A 14,596-nucleotide genomic window follows, 5' to 3' on the forward strand; every position below is an offset into this window, starting at 1 on the left:
GGCATGTGTCGATATTTGACTACTAGGCCTGGGCTGGGCACTGTTTGAGACACGTACGCAGTGAGCATCGGGAAGGTGGCGTCATCAGAAACGGGGACATGGCCTTGTCATGCTCCAAACGTTAATAGGCAGAGACTACTTAGGTGGTCGGACAGGGACGTTGAGGCTCGAATGTACCTAGACGCGGACAAAGATCGTACTTGTTCAAGCCACCACAACCCTCGGAAGTGCCGCAACTATCGAATTCTGTACAGGTGACAAATGCTAACTAGGTGATTAGCCGTCGATGCCAATTCGAGCGAGTGGAGCCGCCGCTCTGCAGGGCTTAGGATGGAGACATGGAATAGTGTGGAGCTGCGTGTGAATAGACCCTGAACTCCACCCGTTCAGAGCTATCACCCAGCTTAATGCACAGCACATGGCATCAGGCGGAAATTCGCCGCCAAAGCTCAACGCAGGTCCACTCGTATATAATGAGAAAGGGTGCGGCACAGCCCTTGATGCGTTCAGGCACCTCATGACAGGCGCGTCGTGTCAACGTATACGGGATTGTGTACCGCTCTCGGCGCCAATAGTGATGATGAACCAAGGAGTCAATTCGATGCATTTCTCTCTTACACACCGTATAGATGGTTGCCAAGCAGGTTGTGAAAAGCGGGCGATGCGTCGAGACGATGTGTGGAAATGTTGAAAAGGAGAAGTGAGGTTAGTCGATAGAGCAATTGATAGTATGGCGATCCAGGGCTCGGTAGCCGTTTGGCTGCAGGAATTGGTGCATGCAGGGGTTCAGCTACGTCCACGGGCAGCATCGTGCCTAGGTATGGGGAGCTGTGGTGTGACAGCGACATATGTAGGAGAAGCAGCAAGATACAGCATCATGGAAAAATACAGGAGAAGAGTATATTGGGAGATACATCTTTCAATGGCCATTGTCATTGATTGCGAGTTGAGGAAATCATGCCATGTTTATGTATGCTCTAGCGATAGGCCGCGGTGTTAGTGGCGGAACAGAGCCCCCAAAATAGCATCCACCCCTTGCCAGCTTCGCCCCCATCTACCATCGCTCTAGCAACACCTATTGTATCGCCCGGGGTCTCGTCGGTTTTCCTCGTCGCTCGTTACGATCGTCTTTCACTACACAGCTTGGCTTTTTTGCAGCATACTCGCTCCTGCCGCAGCCGGTCAACATTCGTTGCAAAGAAGGAAATCACGACCCACCGCCATTCTACAACCTCGACCACCTCCCCCGAACACGCACCGCATCATACATGCAATCACCAGCGTCGTAGAGTCGCTATACATATTCTTTCCGGGCCGAAAAGGGCTCCGCGCAGCAGCCCTACTGTGTAACCACAGCTGAGCCTGCATCCTCACGCAAATGTCTTTACCGCAGCGACCCGACGAGGCATCGCCGCCGCGACGGGGCGAGCGGCGACATGCACACCGAGACTCGCACCACCGTAGAAGGAGGACTTCGGACTTGGAGAACACGCGATCGCACGATCGCTCTAATAGCAAGAGCGGCACCCAAGCCTACGCACGCGCGCTCCCCTCACCCGGCACTCCTGTGCCTATGGAGCGCGATCCCATCATGCGAGGGCAACCCACCTCTTCGGGGCCTGAGCTAGGCAGGAAGCGCAGTCTTATCCGCCCTGAGCGCCAGCGAATGGATCCAAGCCATCCCAACTATCACTACAGCAGACATGCTCAGCGCATGGACGTCCACCCATCGACGACAGGCAACGACCCCATCATGGAGGACCACTTAGAAGCTGAGACGGTGAGCTCAGACAGTACCGACATCAAGCCTCCACACATGCGAAATGCCTCAGGCGGAGGCTACAACGACAAGCAGGCTCCGTTGGACGACGGAGAGCCCCAGATACAACGCAAATTGACACGGAGCAAGACAATGGAGGCGCGCGAGAAGCAGCGCCAGAAGGAGCAGGATAAGCTACGGCCACCTAGCCTGTGGAACGTCTACTGCGCCATTGTCACCTTTTGGTGTCCGAACGCTATCCTCAAGTGCTTTGGAAAGCCACAGAAGGCACAGCAGCGAGCATGGAGGGAGAAAGTCGGACTAGTTAGCATCATCATGCTAATTTGCACATTCGTTGGATACCTTACGTTCGGTTTTACGGAAACTGTCTGCCCTTCTGGCGGCAACGCTCGCCTCAGGACGAACGAAGTCGGAAACGGATACCTGATTATTCACGGCAAAGCCTACGACCTCGCCCAGTCCAAGCACCCTCGGGCCCGCGGCATTCCCGAAGACGCCAATGTTCTTTTTGATCTTCCTGAGAAGAATGGTGGCAAAGATGCTAGCATGTTGTTTCAGAATGTCAATGGAGCCTGCAAGGGACTCATCACCGAAAAGGACAACTCTGGCATTCCGACAACCGGTAACGGAGATCTGGGTTGGTATTTCCCGTGCCGGCTGTTCAACCAGGACGGGTCGTCTAAGCCCAACAACACTTTCTTGGAGTATAATGGTTACCAGTGCCATACTTCGGACAGGGCTCGCAGGGGCTTCTACAGCCTCCGGAATGCTGGCGACGTGTACTTCACCTGGGACGACATTCGCAACAGCTCCAGAAACCTAATGGTATGGGGTGGTGATGTGTTGGACCTCAACTTGCTCGACTGGTTCAACCGAACTCAGGTCAACATTCCACCCATCTTCGATGAGATCCGTCAAAATCCTGCTGTTCGCGGTGTGGACGTCACCCGTGCGTACTCTTCTAGCTATGAGAAGCAGGTAGCCCGTTGCTTCACCGAAACCATCAAAGTCGGCTCTATCGACACGGAGAGCATCGGCTGCATTGCTTCCAAGGTCGTGCTCTACGTTTCGCTTGTTTTTATTCTGGCTGTTGTGATGGCCAAGTTCGTCCTTGCCTTGATCTTCCAGTGGTTCATTAGCAAGAAATTTGCTGCTACCAATACGTCTATTAGTCCAGCAGACTCCAAGCAGCGAAAGCAGCAGATCGAAGAGTGGAGTGACGACATATATCGCCCGCCGCCAAAGCTCATGGACCCATCCTCTGGCTCTGACCGCAGCAACAAGCGTGGTAGTACCTTCCTGCCGCAGACATCAAGGTTTACCAGCCCCTACGCAGTCGACAAGAACGCAAAGACCCGCGCTCCACCAACAACTATGACAAGCCAGAGTACGGCATCTCGCGTCCTCGGATCGAACAGTGGTATGTACAAGCAACTGAATGCTAGTCATGGCACTCTGCCTATGGACGGAAAGCACAATGCGCAGTTCTCGGTACAAGAGTCTCGATCTAGTCTACTTCTTTCTGGTAACACCGAAACCAACCGCTACTCGAGTGTTGAAGGCTCCGGACCGTCAGGTTTCACGCATGAAGCAGTTGTACCTCAGCCGCCTCCAGAATGGCAGCCTTTCGGATACCCACTGGCCCATACCATCTGTCTTGTTACTGCGTACTCTGAAGGCCCAGAGGGTCTGCGAACTACACTCGACTCTATCGCAACTACAGACTACCCAAATAGCCACAAGTTGATTCTCATCATTTGCGACGGTATGATCAAGGGTCACGGAGAAGATTTGACAACGCCAGAGGTCTGTCTTGGTATGATGAAAGATCACGCGGTATTGCCCCACGAGGTTCAGGCGCACTCGTACGTTGCAGTCGCTAGTGGTTCGAAACGACACAACATGGCCAAGATCTACTCTGGTTTCTACGACTATGGCGAGACAACCCGTATTCCTGTCGAGAAGCAGCAACGTGTTCCCGTGATGCTAGTCGTCAAGTGTGGAACACCCGATGAGGCCAAAAAATCGAAACCCGGCAATCGTGGAAAGCGAGACAGTCAGATCATCCTCATGTCGTTCCTGCAAAAGGTCATGTTTGACGAGCGTATGACGGAGCTTGAGTTTGAAATGTTCAACGGTATCTGGAAGATTACTGGCATTTCTCCCGATTTCTATGAGATAGTACTCATGGTGGACGCCGACACAAAGGTTTTCCCTGATAGCTTGACGCACATGATCTCAGCCATGGTAAAAGACCCAGATATCATGGGACTCTGCGGCGAAACGAAGATTGCCAATAAGCGGGATTCGTGGGTCTCCATGATCCAGGTGTTTGAGTAAGTGCTGTTGTCGTGTTTTACAATCGCGCCACTAACCATGATAGGTACTTCATCTCCCATCACTTGGCAAAGTCGTTCGAGTCCGTCTTCGGTGGTGTTACTTGTCTGCCGGGTTGTTTCTGCATGTACCGCATCAAGGCTCCCAAGGGTGGTCAGAACTACTGGGTCCCGATCTTGGCTAACCCTGATGTTGTTGAACACTATTCGGAGAACGTGGTGGATACGTTGCACAAGAAGAATTTGCTACTACTGGGTGAGGATCGATACCTGTCGACGCTGATGCTCAAGACGTTCCCCAAGCGGAAACAGGTTTTTGTGCCGCAAGCCGTTTGCAAAACCACTGTACCGGACGAGTTCAAAGTTTTGCTGTCACAACGCAGACGATGGATTAATAGTACGGTCCACAACCTGATGGAGCTTGTGCTAGTGCGAGATCTGTGTGGCACCTTCTGCTTCAGCATGCAGTTTGTTGTGTTCATCGAATTGATCGGAACTCTGGTCCTCCCAGCCGCTATTGCCTTCACATTCTACCTAAGTAAGTCCGCGTACTCCATCTTGAAGCTTTGGCTTTGCTGACCACGTCCAGTCGCCATCGCTATCAAAGCCGCCATTCTGCACACAGAAGCTCCTGTCATACCTCTTATTCTTTTAGCGCTCATCCTTGGTTTGCCCGCGGTCCTCATCATCGTAACGGCTCATCGATGGTCTTACGTCGCTTGGATGTTCGTCTATCTGCTGTCACTGCCTGTTTGGAATTTTGTGCTTCCGACGTACGCGTTCTGGAAGTTTGACGACTTCAGTTGGGGAGATACTCGGAAGACGGCAGGCGAAAAGACGAAGAAGGCAGGTTTGGAGTATGAGGGTGAATTCGACAGCAGTAAAATTACGATGCGCAGGTGGCACGATTTTGAAGCAGGTAAGGAACACAACTTCTCCCGATAATGCAGTCACTGACGTTGGGCACCAACAGAACGGAGACTGAAGACACCAGCGGCGACATCGGCTGGCGGATGGCCACAGCAGCAACAGCAGCAGGGGTACGATCAGTATTATGATAATTAGTTTCGCAGTGTGGCGTCGCGTAGGAAGGAACTGCATCTGTACCTACATGATTTGCTGCATTGCTGGGGTGTTCGTTTTAGCAGGCCATTTCTGCCATTGTTATGAGATGTTTGTAGAATTTCCACTTCGCCGTCGGGGTCCCGTAGTAGGGACCTCACTAGTAATACATCGTTACCGCATGTTGTCAGCTCTTGCGAGACACGGCATGTCATTGCCGAAATTTTCCTGAGATGGATGACCACGCATCACTGTTCCTGTGCCGTTTAGCAGCCTCAAGTTGCGCCCTGTGCGCTCAGCGCTCCCGTTGGATGGCCGCAATCGACTCTATCTCCCTGGAGCGATCTGTGGCTTGCTGTTGTGGAGTGCCAGCAACCATTGTCCACAGCTGGGACGGCGAGGAGAGACAAAAACGGCATTGGAGCCATGGTCTGGGGAGGCGCGGTGGGAAGACGGTTGATTTGTTCCACCAAATAGCCGTGCAACCGTGGGCCAGCGCTCAGCGCGTCACCCTCTGGCCCCCAGAAGATCGGCCTAGCGAAACTGGTGTGCTGCCTGTGTCCCAAAAGGGGCCTGACAAGAGCAGATGTGGGCCTGGATGTCCGACGTTGAGTGGACACTGCATTCTCGTTGTCGGGTCATGGCCCCTGAAGATTGTCGTGTTGGCAATGCCATGTGAGTTGTATCACTGTTCGTGAGCACGCCATGGCTGCTTAACCCTGAGCGCCTGGTGACAGCGTGGAGTTGAGCAGCGTGAATACATAGATCTAACGTCTGGACATCTGAGATGGTGGAGTCGCTAGTCAGGCTTTGGAGGGGGGTGGGCTGTCCGATCCCCCCGTGTTCCGTCTAAACTAGAGGGCCCGCGCGGAGGAGGATTGGATGCAGATATTCGGCGGCTTCCAAGACTGGCGTATATATCTGACGGCACGGTAGGTTCAGGAGCCGTTGCGACGACGCGGCATAGCCATATCCATAAACATAAAGGGAGCTGACCTGCTTCCTTGCCCTGCAGCCCAACCCATCGCTCCCGCAGCCAATACCCGACTGCGGCTTTGGCAGCAGCGACCCCACATTAGGCCAGGACGTGTCTTCCTTCACATGCGGCGCCTCGGGTAAGTAACAGACAGGTCGAGAGCAAGAAGACGACCCAGTTAGCCTGTGGCGCAAGGGGCCTAGCCAGTCAGCCGCTACATATCTGCTGCATTCTGCCTGTCTCGCTGCGCCGAGCCTATGCTTTGGCCTAGTCGCCTCCCCCCACGCCAGACAAGCCTATACCTTGCGCCCCAACGCCTCTCTCCAACTACACCAGCCGACCACTTCGTCGCATACGCAAGCACGACAAGAACCTGCCTCGGCGGCCCCGCTGCACTGGCTATCAGGCGGATAGCGGGCGTCGATGGCCAGCATGCATAACTGGTCCGCGCCACACTCCACCACGACGCATCCCACAACGCCGCCGCACGCCTATCCGGACCATGGAGACTGGCCGCACTCACCCAGCGCGCTGGCTGCTGCTGTAACGCTCGCGACTCTCTCCGACAGCAGATCGCACGGTGACGACGATGACGACGACGAGGTGGACGACGATGACGATGGTGGGGGAATATCACTAGTGGACTACCAGCAATTCATGGAAGCCATGCCCGGACCACATCAAGCAGGAGAGGGAAACGACGACGACGATGAGGATGAGGATGAGGATGAGGATGAGGATGAGGAAGCAGCGCTGGATGAGGGAGGCACCATCGAAGACATGTTTGGCCCAATTCATCCTTCGTATGTCACATACAACGCTTTCGACCTGTTCACAGGTGACACATCCAACATACCTCACCACACATCCACTACTTATTTCACCACACCGATGGCCATAGGAACCCACACAGCCCACTTCCCATTCGGTGCTGATCCGCTGCTAGAGCCACCAACGACGCTCAACGAACCGCATTTGAGTATCCAGGACAGGGCCGCCTTTTGTCCCATCACTTCTTATTTCCATCGCTTTTTCGGAAAGCTTAAGCCTATCGTTCCCGGTCTGGACCTGGTGCAGGTGCCGGATTTTATTAGTCGGGAGGATCTCAAGGGCGACGAATATGACTACCAGGGCATTGATTGGACGGTTCGCAAGGTACGTTCTCACATTCTGGGACCTACATAGGCAGCTGCGACGCAGCGCTTGAGACTCTCTTGTCTATGTAAGAGGTAAAAGTATCGTTCGGGCTAACACCTCGATAGACCACACGTGCAGCGGTGCGTAAGGCGCGGTTGCAACACGAACGTCAAAGAGTGCTACACAGTGTGAAGGAAGTTCGAAAGGTACGCAGACTACGGAGAAGCTCGTTTTTATAAGTTGTACCCCCAAGCACCAAAGTGTACCCTCAAGGTCTATGTAGTATTCTACGTTACAACTCTCTTAGAGAAGTAGCAGTGTATACTTTTGGGGTACACTTTGGTGCTTAGGAGTACGACTCATTAGAAACGAGCTTCTTGGTATATCCCTCTCAAGTACCTGTCTAATCTCTCTTAGTATGTGCATTCAACACCCAATACAGACAGCTTCTTCCAGTTTCGAAGGATCAACACCAAGCCTCGTGCTTTCGTTCCTCACTTCCAGCTGCGAAACATTGTGACAGCTACATCCCGCAATGATGTGTACTACGCAAAAGGTCATCAAGTACTGCATACAGACGCTGAAGGTGTGCCCGAAGACGTCGTCGTTGACCTTAGCAAACATCTAGCTCCCGACGCCTCGATAACCACCATTGCATCACATGGCGACGTACTCATCGCTGGCGCTTTTGAAGGCGAGTACGCCATCGCCAACCTCTCTTCCACTCACGGCTCGCCCTGTACATTTGGCCGCACTTCAGACTTCGCAACCGACACAAAGTCACGCATAGTCAACCACATGCACCTCTTCCCCTCACGGCGGACATACATTCCCCAAGCCGTCTTGTGTTCCAACGACCACCGCCTCCGCGTCCTAGACTGCGGCACCAACACTTTCATCCACTCATTCCAATACTCGGCAGCAGTAAACTGCTCAGCAACAAGTCCAAACGGCCGCATGCGCGTCGTAGTCGGCGACTTCCAAGAAACCCTCATCACAAACGCCGAGACAGGCCAACCGTTCGAAACACTAAATTCCCACACCGACGACGCTTTTGCCTGTGCCTGGGCAGACGACGGCATCCACGTTGCAACCGCAGCCCAAGATTCCACTATTGTCGTCTGGGACGCGCGATACTGGGAGAAACCCCTAGCTGTCATGAAGAGCGAACTCAGTGTCCCAAGGTCCCTGCACTTCTCTCCTATTGGTTCTGGACCTCGTGTCCTCGTTGCAGCGGAAGCAGACGATTTTATCAATGTTATCAACGCGCAGACGTGGGAGTCGAAACAGGTTTTTGATTTCTTTGGCCCCGTGGGTGGTGCGTCGTTTACGCCGGATGGGCAGTCGCTCTTTGTTGCTAATGGGGAGAGGCGGTTTGGCGGCATCATCGAACTCGAACGTACAGGGTGGGCGGATAAGACGGGCAGGAGGGGCAGTTTTGACGATGAGCACCGGGATGATATTGTTACGGATTGGGTGGGTGATGGTGCGCTGGATGCTGATGGCAGGGTTTTGGCGGGCGATGTACAGAGACGGAGGCGACATGTTGATTTGAGCGATGTCATTGTATGACGGTTGTGCTGTAGATGTCTAACTCGTTTATCGGGTATCTTGCTTGGGGGAAATGGCCTTTTTTTTGATGGCTGGCGTTCATTGTTCTAAGCGGAAATGGGATGGGCTGGGAATGGAAGATACCACGGATTGGGCGGGCATATGGAATTGGTGTTTAGCAAGTATAGATTACTAGTATACTGTATGACTATCAGATCTATACTGTAACAAACTCCCTTTTGGTTCACCGTAAAATCTCTAGGCGTCTGATGCAACATGAAGTTCTTCATCCCCTGGTGTTGGCGATGCCATCATGAAAGAGCAAAAGTGTTGTGATCAATGTGGTATCATTATTCTTTTCTACTAAAATTCCTCTGAAACGCAAGTGCTCAGGCGCATTTGCATCATCGGCCAGTAACCCCTCTTCCCCTGCCTAGCAAAGTCCCATTCTCATACGTCGCCGCAACGCCTTCGAATCGATTTTCAAAAGACCCAATTAACGCCGTCAAATGCAGTTTTTGCTTCGGAAGCTTAGACGAGGAGAACGGCGTTCAAGCAACCGTCGTTCTCTGGGTTGTTGGTGATTTGTGCATAGCGACCCCAAACGACCTTTCCTCCAGCGGTTACGAGACCGAGTTCAGAGACGTTTACTTCGATGATGGTACCCTTGGTTAGGACACCCAACTGGGTGTACATGGGTTGTTGAGGGTTCTTCTTTACCGAGCTGTGGAAAAGTTAGTCATGTTTATCTTTGATTACTGCGTCAAAAACACATACATGATCGGCAGCTGGACCGTAACGTTGAGTTCAGGATGTGTGACGTTGGCCTTCTTGTAACGCAATCCCATGGGCCTGATGAAGCGCTCGTACTTGACAGGTCTACGCGTGAAGCCTGGACCGACAAAAGTCGGCTTAGTGATCATCCTCTTCCAGCTCTTCTTCTTCGTCTTCTTTCCCGTCTTGACAACGGAGAACATTTCCTCCTCGGAAATACCCTTGACCTTGGGCAGCGGGACAGAGAACCGGGCAGCCTTTTCATTACGCTTCTGCTTAATGGCCGAAGAGAGGGCTTTGGCATTCTTCTCGTTGCTGCGGTCCAAGAGATATGCGGGAAGCGCGTCGGTGGCTGGCTCGGGTGCTTCGTTGGATTTGACGTTGCGTTCCTCGTGTGCGCGGATCTTCTGCTTCATCTGGATCTTCTCCTTCCTGCGCTTCTCGGCGTACAACTTGGCCCTCAGACCACGGAAGTTTTGCGCTTTCTTCGAGGCATTGTGTCCTTCACGGGCAATCTTCTTGCGTTGGCGCTCATCGTGATCGAAGCGCTTTCCGTGCCTGTTGCGACAGAGTTAGTCAGGTGTTCTTGGTTACTGAGGCGCGAGGCGCTGGTGGTGCATTGCGGGGTGCATGATGGGTGTAGACGTACTGCTTCGTGAAGCGCTCGATATACTCGTTCTGAGGCATGGCGACTACCTCTGTGTATGCTGTCTTGTAAGGGTAGTGGTGGTAGAGTGGAGTCTCTTGCAACAGCGCCTTCCGCCTCCAAAAAGTTCGGCACTAGCCCCCACTAGCGCGATGCGGGCTGGATTCTTCAACATCGGACCTCCGCAACACCAAAGGATACTGTGCTCAGCAAGCCCCCAAGCCCCCAAGCCATTGCATCCTGCCGAACCCAGTAATGGCTCTCTTCGCTCGTTCCGCACGTCATGCGTTTCTCGACTCCAGAGCGATAGTCCAACCGACGATCCGCCGCGCAGGAATAACGACAGTATCGCACAACCTCGACACATCCAATACCCCCGAACCTCTCATCCAGTCCAGCCATCGCATATCAGACGAAGCAAAAGAGCACGCTCAAACACCGCAGCCCCTCCCCAAAGACGCCCCAAGCCCCGCTTCCACAAACGACGTCAAGGCCTCACCACACGCCCGCTCAGACATCCTCTCGCAAACCCTCACACCCTCCATCCGCAGTCTCCTCCCTCTCCTCCAAAGCCAGCCAGCACACTACATCACTGCACATCTACATGGCCGCCCATACCTCCTGACACGCGGCGACACACTTCGCCTCCCCTTTCAAATGCCAAATGTACGCCCAGGCGACATTCTGCGTCTGAACCGCGCTACACACATCGGATCGCGGGACTACACATTAAAAGCCCCGGAATCCGTCAAGGGAAACGCAGATCACGGCAAGAAGGTGTACTACCTAGATGAGCGGTTATTCACGTGCCGAGCGCGGGTTGTGGGTGTGGAAAGTGAACCATTGAGGGTGGAGGAGAAGACTAAGAGGAGGAGGAGACATGTCAAGCATGTTAAGAGTAAACTGCATTTCACAGTCTTGAAGATTAGCGATTTGGAAGTCAAGAGTTTGGACGAGTATGAAGCGGCGTTGGGCCAAGAGGGGAAGCAGAGTGTACAATAGCTGTGGCATTGAGAGATGGGGATTAGCAATGTCTCGTCGTGAGTCTTTGAATGTACCATATGTACCCATATCACGAACATGTTGGCCTCAGGGCCATCAGGTTTAACGCAACCTGTGTGAAATCAGAACAGAACCTCGGGCTCTTATGCTCATATTCATCATATCTAAGTGTACATTGGGTATATGCGATTCCCTGACGCCGTTTATGCATTGCCTACTCCTCGTCGATTCGCTGCTGGATACAGTGATTTCAAACTAGTGCACCACCTGCGACGCATAGAAGTCAGGATATTGGTTCTGGATCATCGAAGTGACCTTCTCCACCTCCTCGGCAAGGCCCGTGACGTTGGCATCCCACTTCCGTAGCTCCTTGCCGACGACACGCTCTGCATGTCCGGTCTTGCGCTCACCACTGGCCTCGCCCTCAAAGAAGACGTATCGGTCAATTTGGTCAATGTATCCGGCAAGTCGGCCTTGCTCTAACATCTTCGCGGCATAGTCCTCTGCCTTTTCCGCGTCAATGCCCAATAGCTCGCCCAGCTGATCAAATCCAATGTTGTTGTAGAGCTTCGATGCGCCGAGCAAGTTGTGTTCGAGAATAGCCTTGTCTAGCACAGTCAGGCCATCGGCGGCTCGGGCGAGGTGGTGAGGGTCGAGCTTAGCAGAGAAGGCCTTGATCTCAGCGGGTGTGAGAAGACGGTTCAAGAAAATCTTCTCGAGGATCGCGTAGTCTTCAGCAGAACTGGCGCGGTCGTCCTTGTACAACTTGGCCAACATTTTGCCTCGCTGGGGACCAGCAGGAGCGAGGACCGTACAGATGATGGCTCTTCCAAGAAAGCGGTCCCGCTCATCAGTGTCTACCAGCGGCTCGTTGCTTAAGGTGTAGTATCCCTGGGCGGCATCGAGGAAGGACCGTTGCGAGTCAAGGATGCGAGCTTGACTCAGCTGGAACATAACCTTGGTGGTCTTGTCCTGTACGTTAAATATGATGTTCTTGATCTTATTCAGGTGTGTGAATGCGCTTGTCGGATCATCTTCCTCCAAGTAACACCGCACTATCCGGATCCAAACTTTTGCCTTGTCATCCGCGGAGACAGACTTTTGTGTTGACTCGAGGTTTATCGTTGCAAGTGTCTGCGCAGACCGTCTGAAGTCGTCGTTCTGTTCGAATGCGTCCGCTAGAGCATGCTTGATCTGTGTGTCCTGTTCTTCGTACTGGCCCGCACCCTTGGATTGTAGGAGTGTGATGACCTTCTCTCCAACTTCGATTTTCGCATCTGGGTCTTGGACAGTCCGGAACGCGTCCACAAAGGCAGCGAGAAGTGGTCGAAGGACGACTATGCCTAGCGAGTCGTCGAGGAGAGTTTGTGCGTATGCGTTCAGATCGGCGGCGACATGGTTCGATGACTCAACAATCTGTTGGAGAAGAGCCGTGTATTGCGAGGGCTTTTCGTTGGCCGATGCTGCCTCGATCTGCTGTAAAGCAGAGGTGACAGCTTGGGAAGCCATTATGGGGTGTTTGGGGCAAGCTGGCTCGGGTGGAAGACTCGTCGGGCTCGGTTTAGTTAGATTCAGGGATTAAAGTAAGAACTGAATTGAGATTGCGAGAGAAAGAGGCAAATTCAGTAGCTACAAGAGAAGGAAAGCCGGTCGTACTCGTTGGTTGTTGATAGGTGTAGGCAGCAGACGTGGGGCAAGCGCGACCTCTCCAGAGCTTCCCTATCGATAAGAGACTTGGCGCGCTAGTGCGGAAGCGCGTCGTCTGGAGGAGCAATGCGCCTGGGTCCTTTCGTTGTCTTTCATCATCACAACGAGGGTCCACTCGCTGAGCCATCTTCCTACCACTCGCATATTCTTCAGCCAGTACACGTCTCAGTCTCTCTCACCACTGTAGTCAACCATCGCAAATTCACTACACCGACCCCAAGGCAACTACTTGCACCCGCAACCATGAACGGCGTTAAGGCAGAACCTGATGTCGGCTTCATGGACGACGATTTCTACGAGGACACCGGCGAGATGTCCATCAACAAGGACAACCCACAGCAAGACGTCTGGCTCACGCGAATCCCAGACTGGCTATACGACGCCGTCTCCAAATGGGAAAACATCGCCGATGGTAACGACAACGACCAGATACAAATCGGAGAAGTTTGCGCTTTCGCGACAACGAGTGGCATCGACAAGGACAAGCCTATGCGCGTCTTCCTCAACGATCGCTGGCGCGCAAAGTCAAACTTACCCTCGGCCTTCCAACTAGATCCCGCAGCGGCATCCGAGGCTCAGTTAGGCAACACGTACGTCTTCACGGAGAAGGATCTACCGGGCTTCAAAGGACAGGGATATGGATACGGCAGAGGCCAACAAGGAAGCTTTGGTGGTGTACAAGATCCGAACGCGCGCGTCCAGAAGCGAAGCAAATACAAGAAGGCAATTCCTAAGCAGACTGCGCTCATCGGCCATGCGACGCGCCAATACAACGCGAACCCTCTCGAGACAAAGGAGTTCAAGGACTTCAGCGCCGCGCGCATCAAGCAAGCCATTCAAGGCTCCCACACTACCACCATCATTACGAAAGACACCGATGTCTCAGACGTCAACAACTCCATTACACTCAACAATCGCTTCAAGAACTTCATCAGGCCTACGACCAAGGCGAAATCACAACAGAACAAGGCTGCTCGTATGGCTCGTTCCGACCTCATCGACGTACTCCACCAGCTGTTCGACGAGTACCAGTACTGGCCAATGAAAGCTATCAAGCAGCGCACAAAACAGCCGGAACAGTATCTGAAGGAGGTCCTTGGCGACATTGCCCTCCTCGTCAAGTCTGGACCGTTTGCCAGTAATTGGAAGCGCCAGGCTGTATTCGACAACCAGCGCGACACCAGTAAACAGGCAGAGGCAGCAGCGCCAGAGGGACCTGGTGATGGAGACACCGAGGGCGAGGATGAGATGGAAGATGTAGTCTAGAGAGTTGTCCGTGGTTGCTGCATACAAAGGAGCTTATTTTTCATAGATTGTAATAGATACCCAAGTCAGGAGTATACATCATATTGTATTCTGTTCGCCTATCTAAACGAGACAATGTGAATACCTTTAGACCACATCTCCAGTGATGGGGCAGAAGTTGGTTGGCATTGGCCATAATAGCCATGACGCTATCTTAGCGACTAGTATCCATGACTCGAGCGGACTTGCCCGGACTGCTCGTTTAGCAAACTGATGGGAACTCCGACTCCGTCGTCTAACATACACCGCATCTTGGCCTTGCTATCTTTTGCGGTTCTTAATACATAATCCTACTCCTTGATCATTTCCACATCTCTCAT

The 14,596-nt window shown here is 53.0% G+C and overlaps 6 protein-coding genes across 6 annotated transcripts; 4 read left to right on the plus strand and 2 right to left on the minus strand.

The window, feature by feature from the left end:
* Positions 1 to 1,378: 1,378 nt before the first annotated feature.
* ALTATR162_LOCUS7683 (uncharacterized protein) lies at positions 1,379 to 5,181 on the plus strand (the record flags this gene model as incomplete). The annotated part of the gene is made up of 4 exons (XM_043315312.1): positions 1,379 to 4,116; positions 4,164 to 4,654; positions 4,706 to 5,035; positions 5,090 to 5,181. 4 exons carry the CDS (start codon positions 1,379 to 1,381, stop codon positions 5,179 to 5,181), a joined length of 3,651 nt encoding a protein of 1,216 aa, XP_043171247.1.
* Positions 5,182 to 6,586: 1,405 nt separating this feature from the next.
* On the plus strand, positions 6,587 to 8,863 carry ALTATR162_LOCUS7684 (uncharacterized protein; the record flags this gene model as incomplete). The annotated part of the gene is made up of 3 exons (XM_043315313.1): positions 6,587 to 7,309; positions 7,417 to 7,497; positions 7,709 to 8,863. 3 exons carry the CDS (start codon positions 6,587 to 6,589, stop codon positions 8,861 to 8,863), a joined length of 1,959 nt encoding a protein of 652 aa, XP_043171248.1.
* Positions 8,864 to 9,373: 510 nt separating this feature from the next.
* On the minus strand, positions 9,374 to 10,303 carry ALTATR162_LOCUS7685 (uncharacterized protein; the record flags this gene model as incomplete). The annotated part of the gene is made up of 3 exons (XM_043315314.1): positions 9,374 to 9,566; positions 9,620 to 10,174; positions 10,266 to 10,303. The coding sequence occupies 3 exons, from the start codon at positions 10,301 to 10,303 to the stop codon at positions 9,374 to 9,376; spliced, it is 786 nt and encodes a 261-aa protein (XP_043171249.1).
* Positions 10,304 to 10,517: 214 nt separating this feature from the next.
* Positions 10,518 to 11,264, plus strand: ALTATR162_LOCUS7686 (uncharacterized protein; the record flags this gene model as incomplete). Its single annotated transcript, XM_043315315.1, has 1 exon — positions 10,518 to 11,264. One exon carries the CDS (start codon positions 10,518 to 10,520, stop codon positions 11,262 to 11,264), a length of 747 nt encoding a protein of 248 aa, XP_043171250.1.
* A 255-nt stretch (positions 11,265 to 11,519) lies between these two features.
* ALTATR162_LOCUS7687 (uncharacterized protein) lies at positions 11,520 to 12,773 on the minus strand (the record flags this gene model as incomplete). The annotated part of the gene is made up of 1 exon (XM_043315316.1): positions 11,520 to 12,773. The coding sequence occupies one exon, from the start codon at positions 12,771 to 12,773 to the stop codon at positions 11,520 to 11,522; it is 1,254 nt and encodes a 417-aa protein (XP_043171251.1).
* Positions 12,774 to 13,214: 441 nt separating this feature from the next.
* Positions 13,215 to 14,237, plus strand: ALTATR162_LOCUS7688 (uncharacterized protein; the record flags this gene model as incomplete). The annotated part of the gene is made up of 1 exon (XM_043315317.1): positions 13,215 to 14,237. The coding sequence occupies one exon, from the start codon at positions 13,215 to 13,217 to the stop codon at positions 14,235 to 14,237; it is 1,023 nt and encodes a 340-aa protein (XP_043171252.1).
* Between the last annotated feature and the right edge of the window lie 359 nt (positions 14,238 to 14,596).

This window comes from Alternaria atra (genome assembly GCF_907166805.1).
Source record: "Alternaria atra isolate CS162 genome assembly, contig: 28, whole genome shotgun sequence".
NCBI lineage: Eukaryota > Fungi > Ascomycota > Dothideomycetes > Pleosporales > Pleosporaceae > Alternaria > Alternaria atra.